The sequence below is a fragment of the Thermobia domestica genome, chromosome 10 (assembly GCF_964235325.1).
Source record: "Thermobia domestica chromosome 10, izTheDome1.hap1.1, whole genome shotgun sequence".
In the NCBI taxonomy this organism is placed as follows: domain Eukaryota; kingdom Metazoa; phylum Arthropoda; class Insecta; order Zygentoma; family Lepismatidae; genus Thermobia; species Thermobia domestica.
This window is the reverse complement of record NC_137463.1, coordinates 5852888-5867031: the sequence shown is the minus strand read 5'-3', so window position 1 is coordinate 5867031 and position 14144 is coordinate 5852888. Positions and strand designations below refer to the sequence as shown.

Genomic DNA, 14144 nt, shown 5'->3' with positions numbered 1-14144 from the left:
TGTAACATGTTCTCTTTAAGACATTAAATAATTTCTTTTATTTAGGGTTGAAACTTGTCAAGAGCAAAGACTGATTTCACTTCCATTATTAAAACATTTTCACATGACTTTCCTAAGAAATTATGTCCACTTTTGTTCAGCGAAAACTGGTCATTCACTTCTGTTTGAGAAGCTCTGTACTCTAACTAACCCACATTTGGAATTATATCAAACAGTTGTTGATATTCTTACGTAAATTGGGATCTTCATTGAGAGACAATGTTTCCGAATTTTGCTAGGCATTGTTGCCAGAATATTGAAATGTTTTGTAGGTAAAGTCTAAATAATGTACACGGGAATTTTAGCCCTTTACCCTTTTATTTTTAAAAATGTCATATAAAATTTTTACAAAGTTCTCAGGACCATAACTTGTGGGGGCAGGGGCAACTTCCGTTCGAGGGGGGGCATTTTAAGACAATTTTTTTCTTACTCCATATACGATACGAACATGAAATTATAAATGAAACATCAAACAGGTTCACTATATTGCATAAACAAAACAGCAACACAAAAGGTAAATAAAACAAAAATGAGTAGTGAGCCCATTTCAGTAAAAAAATGTCTACTATTAAGGGCCCTAGAAATAATATTTATTAGTATGGCTTTGAGATTTGTCGATATCGTCCCCTTAATTAATTTGTCATATATAGAACTGGCCCAGAGGCGTAACTAACAGACCCGCAGACCTTGTCGTGGCGGGGGGGGGGCACAGGCTTCGGGGAGCCCATAGTGAGCAAGAAAAAGATGGAAAGAGGGGACCCCCTAAATTAGGAAAACAACCTTTCTAGGGGGCCCAAATACGCGTATTAATGCTTGCCCCCCAGAAAAAATCTAAGTTAGGGCGCTGAAAGTTCTTGTGAGTCTTTTCTCTAAGTCTTTAAATGTTTCCAGTGTAGAATAAGTACGAAGTCCCTCGGCACACGATGTGGTCTCGGGAATAAAGGACATTTGTCTTAGCCCACAGCGACCTCAGAAGGGATTGGTTATAATACGTAGCTGATAGCAGCCCCGGGAGTAGGTATAAAAGAAAGTCTTCGTAGCCCATGGCTGTCTCGGGAGAAGGTTTTGGTAGGTGAGGGATCAGCATTGATACTGATACTTTCCAGGCCTAGGTCCTCTTTTATAGCCATTCCCTTGGAGGGAGAACTTGTGGAGGGGTAGTCGTTTTACTTCGAGATTCTTCGTGTCCACTTCTCCCTTCCTGAAAGTGTTCTTTCCGTCGTGTGCCATTGTTTGGTTGTAAAAACGAGTGTTTATAGTGAAACATGTAGCTTATACTACATGTACGAATCTTGGTCTTTTCAAGCAAAAAGATGTGTGGTGAAGATTTTTTGAACAAATCAACTCATGTTTTTAATACAAAATGGCGTGTGATTTTTTTATCCCTCCCACTATAGCTCATTGTTTGGAATTAAGGTCTATAAAATATAAGAGGATGATTTCACCTCAATTTTAGGAAGATAATTTAGAGTAATCCTCATAGAATACTATACTCGTACCATGGCATGCATTTCCCCTAACACTTAAGGATTATCTTTATTCCTTAGGGTAAAAATCAATTAAGAAAAGAGGTTTCATTCACACATGCTTTTTAAAACTGCTGCATGTTGCTTTCCTCATTTCTAAAGTATACAGCAACATTACTATCCTAGCAGTTATGCAACAGAACAAAACTCTATGTTTAATAGATTGTATAAACTTTAGGCTTCTATTTGGTAATGTAGTTTTATTATTGCACCTATAACTTGACGAGTTGTCAAGAAGAGAGAAAGAAAGAAAGAGAGAGAGAGAGAGAGAGAGAGAGAGATCTTCTATTTTTTTTCTGCGCTCCAGGCTACACCTAGCTGCCAACTAAGCACCAGCAGAAAATTCATATAATTTTAACCCAGGAGAAATATGAACAATTCTTTTGCGGAGAAGAGGAATTTTTCTGTAGCTTTTTATGCTGCTGCATCTTTAATAAGCTGCATCTTGAATAAAAAATTTCATATTTTCAAAATCGGAATATTTTGACGAAAGTGAGTGTGTTTTTTCTAATATGTTGGAGTAGTGGAGATAAATTATCCACTTTATTTTAGACTCGGAATCTGAAAAGAAAACCAATAAGAGTTATAAAACTTGAGAAAAGACTGTGAAGAATATAAAATGAAAATAAATGTTAGAAAGACAAAAGACATGATGATTAGAACGAAGCGGCCACTGTCAAATATAAAAGAGGGAGGGAAAGAAAATAGAACAAGTGAATACTTTTCGATACCTGGATACTATTATTATTAATGATATGAAATGTGAACGTAAAATAAAAGCAAGGATAGGAATGGCAAAATAAGCCTTTAGGAGAAAGAAAATCCTGGTTTGAGGGATCTTGGATAAAGAGTTGAGAAAAAGACTCATAAAATGCTTCGTGCGGAGGGGTGCACTGTATAGGACGGAAACATGGACATTACGCAAAAATGATTGAAAAAGATTGGAAACTTTCGAAATGTGGGTGTGGAAAAGAATAGAGAGAATTAGTTGGGTCTAGTTGAAAACGAATGAGGTGTTACAAATGGTGGAGACGAAAGAAAACTTTTAGATATTAAGAAGAGGAAGAGAAAGTGGTTGGGACATTGGTAAAGAAGTAACTGTATCATGAGGGGCGTGCTAGAGGGTATGGTCAAAGGAAAGAGAGGGGGGCGAAGGAGGCTGCAATTAATGGACGATATAAAAGCAGAAAGATCATACATGAAGATGAAGAGGTTAGCGGAGAACAGTGGGGCATGGAAGTTTCTCAGCTACGGCAAGTGACCTGCCAATATGGGCAGAATACTTATTGTTATTATTATTATTATTATTATTATTATTATTATTATTATTATTATTATTATTATTATTATTATTATTATTATTATTATTATTATTATTATTGACCTATTTTAGTTGAATTGAAATTGAATTGAATTGAAAAGGGCTTTATTCAAGCGGGCGAGGTTCAGCATATTGCTGCTCTACCACCTAACCCTTGTCAAAGAAGTACATTGAGTTGTATATACAAAAAACATACAATCAATTGAGTCAAAAGATACTATGATATAGAACAAAATATACAAGTATACATTAAGATAGGTATACTTGGTAAAAAAAGAAAAAGTGGTACTTTTAACAAAACACACACAAATACTACAAGTGCAGAATGAAAAAAACCATGAATAAAAAAAGCATACAAATACAAACATGAAAACGAACACAAACCGATCAATAACAGAGACAAAATAACGTATGCTTGTCACTTCCAATGCCAAGAGGGGATGAAGTATTTCTACAATGCATTGTTATTTAATTTCTAAAAAGGGTAGCAAGTCAAGTCTGGTTTCATTTACGTGTTTGAAGTGATAGAATACAAATCATGGGTACTTAAATTTTGTTGGCTGAGTAAATATATTTTTACCATTTTCTTGAAGGAATTAAAAGTTTTAGCATCTTTTACTACATTTGGTAGAGCATTCCATGACCTTGGAACTAATACTGAAACTGCTTCAGTGGTTTGTTTGAGTCTGTGATGTGGAATATCTAACGTAATTCTTTTGGTTGTTAAGTGAGTGTTCAGGATAACATGTGTAACCTAGTGATCGGATGATCCAATGGGTGGACTAACGCCACTTGATGCTACCATGCAAATTTTATCAGTAATAATGAGATCTAGTAATGATTCACCAACCTATGTTATTCTGACTGGTTCTTGAATGAGTTGGACAAGACCAAACGTATCCAGGATACGGTCCAAATATTTTGTTTCGGCTTTGTCAGGACAAAACAGATCACAATTAAGATCACCTAGTATACAAAGACAATCAACTTGCGGATATACATGTGTAATCAGATCCTCAAGAATAGACAATTTGGTGTAGGGGGTACTTGGTGGTTTATACATTGATAAGATACCCATGCGTAGCGAATTTATTTTCACCATTACCGTAAGGCATTCTACTTGATCTGAGTTAGGTATTTCAGTCAGTTTTACATCCAAATTTTCAAGATAATACATTAAAATTTCCCCACCATGATGCTCTCTGTCTTGTCGAAGCACGGAGTAACCAAATGTATTAATGAGCCTTGTATCAGCTGAATTATCAAGCCACGTTTCACTAACTATAAAAACAGCACACTGTGATTCTAACACTAGTAAACGTATTTAATCTATTTTAGGTAATCTTTTATCTATTTTAATTCCAAAAAAAAGACACTTGATAAATATCACATAATATAAACACAAAACTTAGTCAAATCTATAATATTTTATTAGAGTTTAGTATTCCTTTCAGCACCGAGGGCATATAAGACGTGGGTCTACAGCTTAACGTGCGATCCGAACCGCAGTTACTTCCATCGTAAGTCGAACCTGGGTTTCCCGCGCCGAAGGCGCTTACATTAATCATATAGACCCGGCAGAGCTCGTCAATTTAGAATATATTTAAAGAACAATTTAGAAGTTGTTCTGAAGATGGTTTTGCTATAAAAATTTGAGTGTGCATGAATTTGACCATTTATCCCAAATTACATTTACCAATTATCCCATATTATTGTTCCATTTCAACCTTAAGCAATAGGCTTCGGGTATTTATTGTATTTTTTGGTATTTTTCAGTGAATTGTTTTCAAAGAATTTTAATAATGATTTTCGTACACTATAATTTTTTGATCCGCACTTTTAGACAAAAAAAACAAATATTAATTTCCGCGCGTAGCATAGTCGCTCATATTTGGTGCGAGAGGTCCCGGGTTCGATTCCCAATGGGGACACACGGTCGAAAAAATGTAAAAAAAAATTCAGGCCAGCTAAGTGAGATTTACCTGAGTTTTCCTCATTTACATCTAGGTAAATGTCGGAATGGCACCTAACATAATGGTCTCTTCTTTCCTTCCTTCCTCAATCTCTTCTTGCTTCCTTTTCCTGGGATAATGTGCTCGGCAAGAGACAGTGGCGTAGTCAGGGGTCTCACCCGGCTCAATACCCCCCCATTAGTGTTGTGATGTTGAAAGTGGATGCTGCTTACAAGCAGTGTGTTCCATTTGTGATTCTGATGTGAGGACTCTTCTTTTTAGCTTCCGGCGTAAGGATATGAAAGCTTGTAGTTTTACTCCAAATGTATTTGCTTGTGTATGTAGTGCTTTATTCCTCGGTAACTACCAGTCAAATATAAACAAAACTTGATGCGCAAATACTCAATCATCTAAGGAATAAAGATAACTATATGTGATGGGCAAGCTCGGCCGGCGAGAAGCTCGCTCTTCTTGCCTTGTATTTTATTTCTCGGTAACTACTGGCCGAATATAATCGAAATTTGGCGCGAAGATAGCCCATTGACTGAAGAATAAAGATCTTTGGTGGCCAAGTCCCAATCGTCACCCATTATATATGGTGTCTGGGTAGGTCGGCGACAGGCTCGCCTGCACTTGCCTTGTATGTTGTATTTTGTTTCTAGGTAACTACTGGCCGAATATAATCGAAATTTGGTGGGCACGTAGCCCATCATCCAAAGAATAAAGATCGCTATACTTAGTGGCTGACTCGGACAAGGACAGGCACGAATCGGCTCTGATTGTATATAGTACTTTATTTCTTAGTAACTACTGGCTGGATCTAAAGGAAATTTGCTGGACAAGTACCCCATCATCTAAGAATAAAGATCACTTTATTTGGTGGACAAGTACCCCATCATCTAAGAATAAAGATCACTTTATTTGGTGGCCAAGACTGGCCACATACACGTTTAGCTTGGCAACAGAGGCAGTGTTCCACAGCTATGTACGCTGGAAGCTACCGAGTTCGTTATGTGTATTACAGGGGCCTGTCAACAGATAACTCCAACCAATCAGAAACGTGTATTTAATTTATATGGCTAGGATTGAGCGCGAAAAAATATGGACCTACTTCGATGTACGATTTCTTAAACTATTTTTAAAATGTGAGACAGAAAGACAAGTAAAAGAGCCTTAAGTTATATGACACATTTATAAAACGTTTCTCTCTCTTTTTTTTCTATAGAATTCAAGAAAACTTAATTCTGTTTAAACGATCTACGCTCCTAAGATAAATTCTTTATCTCGAGTTTAATCCGCAGTGAAAGACGTTTGAAATATCAGAACACTTCTTTAATCCATTTGCCTCTTTCCGTCCAGAGTATCTTGTTCTTGCTGTTACGTTTTTCTCAACCCACTGTCATTTTCTTCTTCTTTGCCTTTCTTCTGATCCAGCCCACAGAAGAAGAAGAAGAAGAAGAAGAAGACGACTTGACATTTTCCCATGAAAACTTTATTTAAGAAGCAAGCGACCTTGGCGAATCCTCCTAGGAAAGAGTCTGTGTAAAATGTGTTTCCATGCAACTTAATCCGGGCGGGAGTTTCATTGGCTTTCTTCAAGTCAAAGTGAATGGAAGCTCATCGTCTATTCAAAGAAGGTAAAATGGCTTCTGCCAGGAGGCAACAGTATATTTTAATCCTACTTTTTTTGGAAGTATTTTTTTCTCTTTCCTGACATACAGCAAACACAAGCAACAACTGACATTCTAAACATTTCTCATTGTTGTCTAATCTTACAAAAGGATTTTTTCTGTTCTTAAGCTTACATAGTGCTTAAGAAGAATAGTCTTTGTCGACACTTGCATTAGCTAAGTACTCGTAAGCATTAACTTAATGAAGGCTCATTTATAATTAAAGATCGCCATATATCAAGAGTCATATGTTTAACAGTGGATTCGACTTAATTCTAGTTGAAGCGAATCGATTGGAGCTGCACGCTGTCCCAAAAAGTGCACTTCCATTTTGCATCTTATTCTAGTCTAGTAAAAATATATCTCAATTTTATAATTTTTATTCTAGCCTAGCAAAAATGCATTTAGATTTTGCATCTTTTATTTTAACCTACTAAAAATTTGTTTTTATTTTGCATATTTTATTTTAGCCAAGCAAAATGTGCATTTCGATTTTGTATCTTTTATTCTAGCCTAACAAAAATATATTTCGATTTCGTATATTTTATTCTAGCCTAGCAAAAAGTGCATTTCGATTTTGCATCTTTTATTCTAGCCTAGCAAAAAATGCATTCACATTTTGCATCTTTTTTATATCTTGGCAAAAAAGTGCATTTACATTTTTTATCTCTTATTCTAGTCTAGCAAAAAATGCATTTCGATTTTACATATTTTATTCTAGCCTAGCAAAAAGTGCATTTCTATTTTCATTATTTATTCTACCTAGCAAAAAAATGTATTCCGATTTTGCATCTTTTATTCTAGCCTAGCAAAAAATGATTTTACATTTTGCATCTTTTTTTATATCTTGGCAAAAAGGGCATTTATATTTTTTATCTCTTATTCTAGTCTAGCAAAAAATGCATTTCGATTTTACATATTTTATTCTAGCTTAGCAAAAAAAAATGCATTTCGATTTTCATCATTTATTGTACCTAGCAAAAAGTGCATTTCGATTTTCAATTTTTATTCTACCTAGCAAAAAGTGTATTCCGATTTTGCATCTTGTATTATAGCCTAGCAAAAAGTGTATTTCGATTTTGCATCTTTTATTCAGCCTAGCAAAAAGTGCATTCACATTTTGCATCTTTTTATTATAGCTTCGCAAAAAAAGGCACATTTACATTTTTATCTCTTATTCTAGTCTAGCAAATATGCATTTCGATTTTGCATCTTTCATTCTAGTCTAGCAGAAAGTGCACTTCTATTTTGTATCTTTTATTCTAGGCTAGAAAAAAGTGTATTTTGATTTAGCATGAAAAAAGTGTATCTTGATTCAGAATCTTTTATTCTAGCCTAGCAGGAAGCGTATTTCTATTTTCTATCTTATATTTTAACCTAGCAACAAGTGCATTTCGATTTTGCATCTTTTATTCTGTCCTAGGAACATATTGGTAGACCATATCTGACACAATAGTCGGCGTTTTTGAGAATTAATAATGACAATATTCTACATATACTTTAATGTTTTGGTACAAAATCGTCATTTATGTTCAACTTAACACTCTGCCTCGTCATTTTACTTCCTCCGTAGGGGTTACGTTTGGAATTGAGTGGTTGAAAAATTCTCACGACATAAGGCCTACTATTTCCCATCGTTGGGCCTACTGAAGATGTTATGAGGTTAAATATTTTGACTGATTTCAACCAAATTCTGCATGTTACCAGCGGCAAGTTTAACAAAAGGAATCGATTAACACTTGCTCCAGAGGAATAATAACCGAAATACAAGGTCTGTCCCGAAATTAATGCGCTCCATTTTCTTCTGCCGCGACTACCCGTCGCACAGCGTTGTCGCTTGGACGGAAGGGTGGGTGGTGTCTTGGGAACACAACGCGACCAGCTCCAGTCGGCTCTGAAGCACTTGGAGAGTCACAGTGCCTGTTTAAGTGAACCCTTGTGTGAGTGCTCGGCCGAAATCAAGATGAATAAAACTCGAGCGATAAGCGATATAGTTTTGTTTTTATCTCAACGCTTCCGCAGCTACCTTACAGTCCTGATTTATCCCCACCTAACTTTTTTGTGTTTCCGAAGATTAAAAAATCCCTCAAAGGACAGCATTTGGTGACCATGGAGAACATTAATGCGGCTACGACGACATTCCTGTGACGGACTTCCAGGACGCATATAAAGCATGGAAGTCGCGTTGGAACAAGTGTGTTGAAGCAGGAGGGATATATTTCGAAGAATATTGAGTAATTGTACGCATCAGTTCAATAAATTTCGTAAAATAAAAAATGGGCGCATTATTTTCGGATCAGGTCTTTTATTATCTTCCATAGTAGTCAGAACTAACAATCCTAGATATAAGTGACTGTTTATCCATGTATGTTTGTTATTATTGTACAACTTAAAGGAAACACAAAGAATTGATTCGAAAGCGAATACGAAAAAACAAATGTTACAGAGATTCAGTCGTTTTGCTTCTCTGTAGTTTTAACTTAAAACACATACACATACAGAATTAACCATAGAACAAGGAAATTAAAATCTTAAGTGACGGCACTTAGTTCCTTTACGTATGCTCATAATAAGTAGGCCAAGCATTATTGTTATAAGAAAACGTATCAAGCATGAATTAAAATCAAACATTGAACATATCTCTTTGTCTATTTGTTTCATTTATGGTTGCCAATCTCGTTCAAAAAATCAGATAACACACAAACTAGAGGATGGATGAAAGGAAATCGATACATTGCAGGTACAGTGTGTTGTAAAAACAAAAAAGTAAAACACAAGGCTAAACTTGGATGATCTTCAAGAAATGCCTAAGATTGTGTGAGTAATGACTTTCTTAAGCTATCAACCGACTATATAGAAATACATATGATGTGTTCAAGAATGCATGGTGTACTACAACAATTCGAAAATTGCAGAGGAAACTTACAAACATAAACATTTCCTACCAGAAGCTATAATAAATAAAATTAAGCCAACTTTTCAAGTTATTGTTCCCACAGGTTTTCAAGAATTGAAATTCTTAAGAAATTGAGATTTTTTTTTGAACATGCCTGTCCATCGGCTATATCCCCCCCATTAAGAGAGAGCAGGAATGTATGCATATAGTGCATACATCTGGTATGGACTAAGTGCTTCAAAATGCCCCAACTGTCCAATGTAAACTACAGCTAACGTGTCCGATGAACTTCATGGACATATTAAGGTTCTAACTTATTATATTAACAAAGAACTTCTTTATGCAACTTTTGATGCTCATGAACGGTCTATCGGGAAAGTTGCATATTGTGACATTCCCCTCCAGAAATTCCATATATAGAAAAGTGTTTATCACTCATGTTAATCCATACTAGCTTCTTAATTTTTGATACTGGTGTGTATCGACCAGTAACATTTTCTTACTTCTAAATGCAAACTGCAATGAATTACTGATTATGATAAAACTAATCTAAATACATTCTATGACTTATTAAAGAAATTTAACAGTTTACCATTCCTGACACCCAAAACAAGATAAGCCATTCAATAATTGACGGTGAGGGTCCTCGAATATTTTGGCGATAGATCTCACTGCCTTCTGTTCGTGTTGAAGCAAGGACAAGTAGTACCAAGAAACAGCCGAAAGAGGCGCTGAAAGAAAAAGTAAAAATGAAATAATTTTACTTCAGAGGTGGGAAAAATTAATACGTTTTAAACAAATTTCCCTTGTTTTAAGAGGCACATGGTTCGGAATGTTATAACGAAAAGTACTTATTATGTCTAGTGGAAGGTATTTCATATACATTTAAGCTACATCTGTATCTAAACTCTTTATTTGATTTCAATCGACAGTCCGAAAGAGAAAGTGTTAAAGTAACGTTTGGTCCTGCCCACCATCAGTGAACTCTCCAACTCCCGTCAATGTCCAAGGTACGGAAAGAGTTCGATTATCAACTCTACATATGTGTGGAATATAGCAATATAGGACACACATATTTGTTTATATTCCAAATTTGAAATACTTTTCTAGGTATCCAAATGAATACGTATGTTTAAAACTAGTTCTACTATTGGGTTAATTGTTCTCAAATTGGTATAAAAGTGCTACTGGAAATGTATTCAAGCGTGGACTCTTTTGGCTCGTTGCAGATCGTTAGTTCTTAATACGCCTCAATGCTCTTTTCAGCATTGAGGCTAAAAGAAACGCGAACTTACAGCTAAACGTGGATTCCAAACTGTTGATTAGGCGAAATAATTCTACTCAATATGTTCCTGCTTACAACGAGATACTTTGTATAGGTTGATAATTACCTGTACCTTGGGCAGAAAGTGCTCATACACAAGCACTATACCTGATATAATGTTAATTTAAAAATAACAAAAGAAGAATGTTTTTAATATATATGTAAGAAATATACATTATTATATAGTTGGTTGCTAGGTAGTTGTTTATAGATACCTAATCAACATGGATGTTTGCAAGACAGTTTGTGTGAAAATACGTTAAAAGAGAATCAACTAATAAATTATTTAATACTCATCATCGACTTGTAATTTCGATAGAAAAGGTGAGAATACTAGTGGATATAATTACTGAAGATATTTTAATGTGCAAACAATTACTGCCACTAAAGATTTACTTATATTATTAGCCGAACCAGGTTGACGACTACCTTTGGTGAGTCGTTGTAAAATTTTTGGTTTACCTCACCCGGGATTCTTGTAAATTCATATCCCGAAGTCTAAAGTAAGGGTGAATTTACCTCAGTAAAGAAGGTTTATGAATACGAACACAACTATACTTAGAAGTGGCAGAGTAATCACAAGAACAAGCATGTTTGGTGAGGCAGTGGAGAAAGAAACTGTTGACAGTGTGAACAACGAGCAAAATACAGCTCCTCTTGCTCCAGGAATGACATTAGAAGACAGAATCCTACTAGCCTTACAGCGACAAGAACAACGACTGGAGCAAAATTTGGCTCAGATGTCCAACGAATTAAAACAGACGGTGGAACAGAAATCCAAAGAATCCAGTAGACAGTATGAGGAATTAAATAGACGATTGGAGCAGAAATCCGAGGAATCCAGTAGACAGTATGAGGAATTAAGTAGACGATTGGAGCAGACATCCGAAGAGACGAAACAATCTGTTATCCAAGCGGTGAGAGACATCACATTACAGTTTGATGAAAAGCTAAAAAGAGTATCTGAAGATTGCCAGGATAATTACAATCATGTAATCCAAGAAGTTAATATGGTAAAAAAGGATTTGGAAGTAATAGAATCTTCTGTTCGTCAGCAAAAGATTCAGGTCACAGATAATTCTAACCAAATACGTGCAAATACTCAATTGATATCTACCTTACAAGAAGAAATTAGGACGTTACAGATTAAGGACAACACATATTACAACAATATGGTTAATGATCGTTTGGAGTTCCCTTGTTCACAAGAGATGACCTCGCATTCACCCGCAGCAGATCAACGTGGACCTTACGTTATCTCTTCTTCAAGTAATCCATCCGATGAGGACATTATTTTGGAAGGAATTCATCCAAGGAAAACCGATGGGCGGAAAAGAGATGGTGGAACTACACATCATGCAGTAGGTAGGAATTGTCACTCAACACGAACACGAAATGGTGAAAGGAAGGTAAAGTTAAGTGTAAAGATGAGCGAAATACGTGCTATGAGTAAGTTTAGCGGTAAATGTAATGAAAATGCTACCTCTTTCCTAGAAAAATTTCAGGATGAGTGCAGTATAATGTGTATAGATAAATCGCAGTATATGAAACTAATCCCTCATTTATTACTCCCACCATGTTCTTTATGGTTTAAAGCAGTACGGGATCACATCAATACATATGATGAATTCAAAGCAGCGCTGATTGCAAATTACGAAAATGACTTTTTGCTTGCAAACAGAGATGCCACGATTAGAAACCAACCTTTTAATCCTCGTTTGCACAAATCTGTTGTTGATTTTGTTGTAAATACGTATAACGAACTAAAAGTCGTAAATCCACTGCAATCGGAATCTAGGGTGATTGCATCAATTCGAAATTTACTACCGTTTAAGCTACAACAGATCCTGTTTTCTACACAGTGTATGAGTTTTAATCACCTATTAATGCTTGTCCAATGTTATGAAACTCAATACCATGCTCTGAATCATCAAGCGGGAGTAGGTAAAATTAAAAACAATTCAGATCACCTTGTACTTGTTCGTAGTCTAAATATCCGTAATGCGAACGATACGGAACACAACTTAAATCGAGTGAATTTAAACAGTCAGAACGAGCAAAATAGGCAAAGATATGTTGGGAATCCACATAACCTAATTAATCGTGACAATCCTTATGTCAGGCCATATAACCGAAATAGATTTAAAAATAGACGAAATACATGGCGAAATTCCAGAAATACAGTAAACTACATGGATAGACGTAATCGTAATCCAAGAGATGGCACTTCATATCAAAATCAAAGTCATGACGCAATTCATGTACAAAATAATGTGGAACATAATAACGATTGTGCAGTACAATGTACTTATTAGAATCATATGCAAGTACGAATTTAAACTGACTGCAGTTGATGAAGTAAGGGTTAAACCCATATCAGCTATTGATTCTTATGAACATTTATCTTCAAATTTATTGTGTTAATGTCAATCAGGGATATAATAACAAACTACTTCGTTAGTCGTTAGAGCTTCAACCCTTATGACTTTTAGATACTTTATCATGTTTGTTTCAACAAATGATAATTTTCAAATGATTTTAATTCTTTCTTGTTAATGTGAAGAATTATAATTTAATTCATAATTGATTAAAAGCAAAGGTTATTTATATTATATTGATCTGTGTTGAAACTTTGTTGTCAAAGATTATGTTAAGTATAGGGTTCATTCTATTAAGCTAATTATCCGATGACTGTCTTCATGAGCTACCTTATATATTACTCGAATAAGATTCTTCTGTATTCTGACGCCTTATTGATACAATGTATATTTTAAAATATCATCTAACGTAGTTATTATATAATGCGCCCTGGAAAGATCAAATATTATTTTCTTAACATCACCGTTTTTAATAATGATTGAAACTGTTGATCATTGTGATTTATGTTTTAAAATGTAATTTGCCTCTTACGATTTTGACTTCGCACCCTTCGTTGACTATATTAGTAAGCGACGACGTTTTTATAATAAAAGATAAATATTAATGGAATAAAAGACTTATTATAAATGTATCTATATGTATGAAACTTAATGAAGGTATATACGAGGGGCGATCAAAATGTAAAGGACATAAGTAATGTAATATCATTATTATAAACGGACCAGTGGTTCTTAAATATAAAAGCCAAGCTCCCTTGCAACTTTTATATCTAGTCCCATTATCGGGCGACATTTTTATACAACGAGATACTTTGTATAGGTTGATAATTACCTGTACCTTGGGCAGAAAGTGCTCATACACAAGCACTATACCTGATATAATGTTAATTTAAAAATAACAAAAGAAGAATGTTTTTAATATATATGTAAGAAATATACATTATTATATAGTTGGTTGCTAGGTAGTTGTTTATAGATACCTAATCAACATGTATGTTTGCAAGACAGTTTGTGTGAAAATACGTTAAAAGAGAATCA

At 35.0% G+C, this 14144-nt stretch overlaps 1 protein-coding gene across 1 annotated transcript in view; it reads right to left on the bottom strand.

Annotated features, from left to right (window-relative positions):
• The window catches only part of LOC145662910 (transient-receptor-potential-like protein), a 191529-nt gene that overhangs the window by 73087 nt on the left and 104298 nt on the right, over positions 1–14144 (bottom strand). The window contains exon 8 of the mRNA XM_081728915.1: positions 9997–10135. Coding sequence (XP_081585041.1) covers positions 9997–10135 — 139 coding nt within the window. The remainder of the gene's footprint in view (positions 1–9996; positions 10136–14144) is intronic.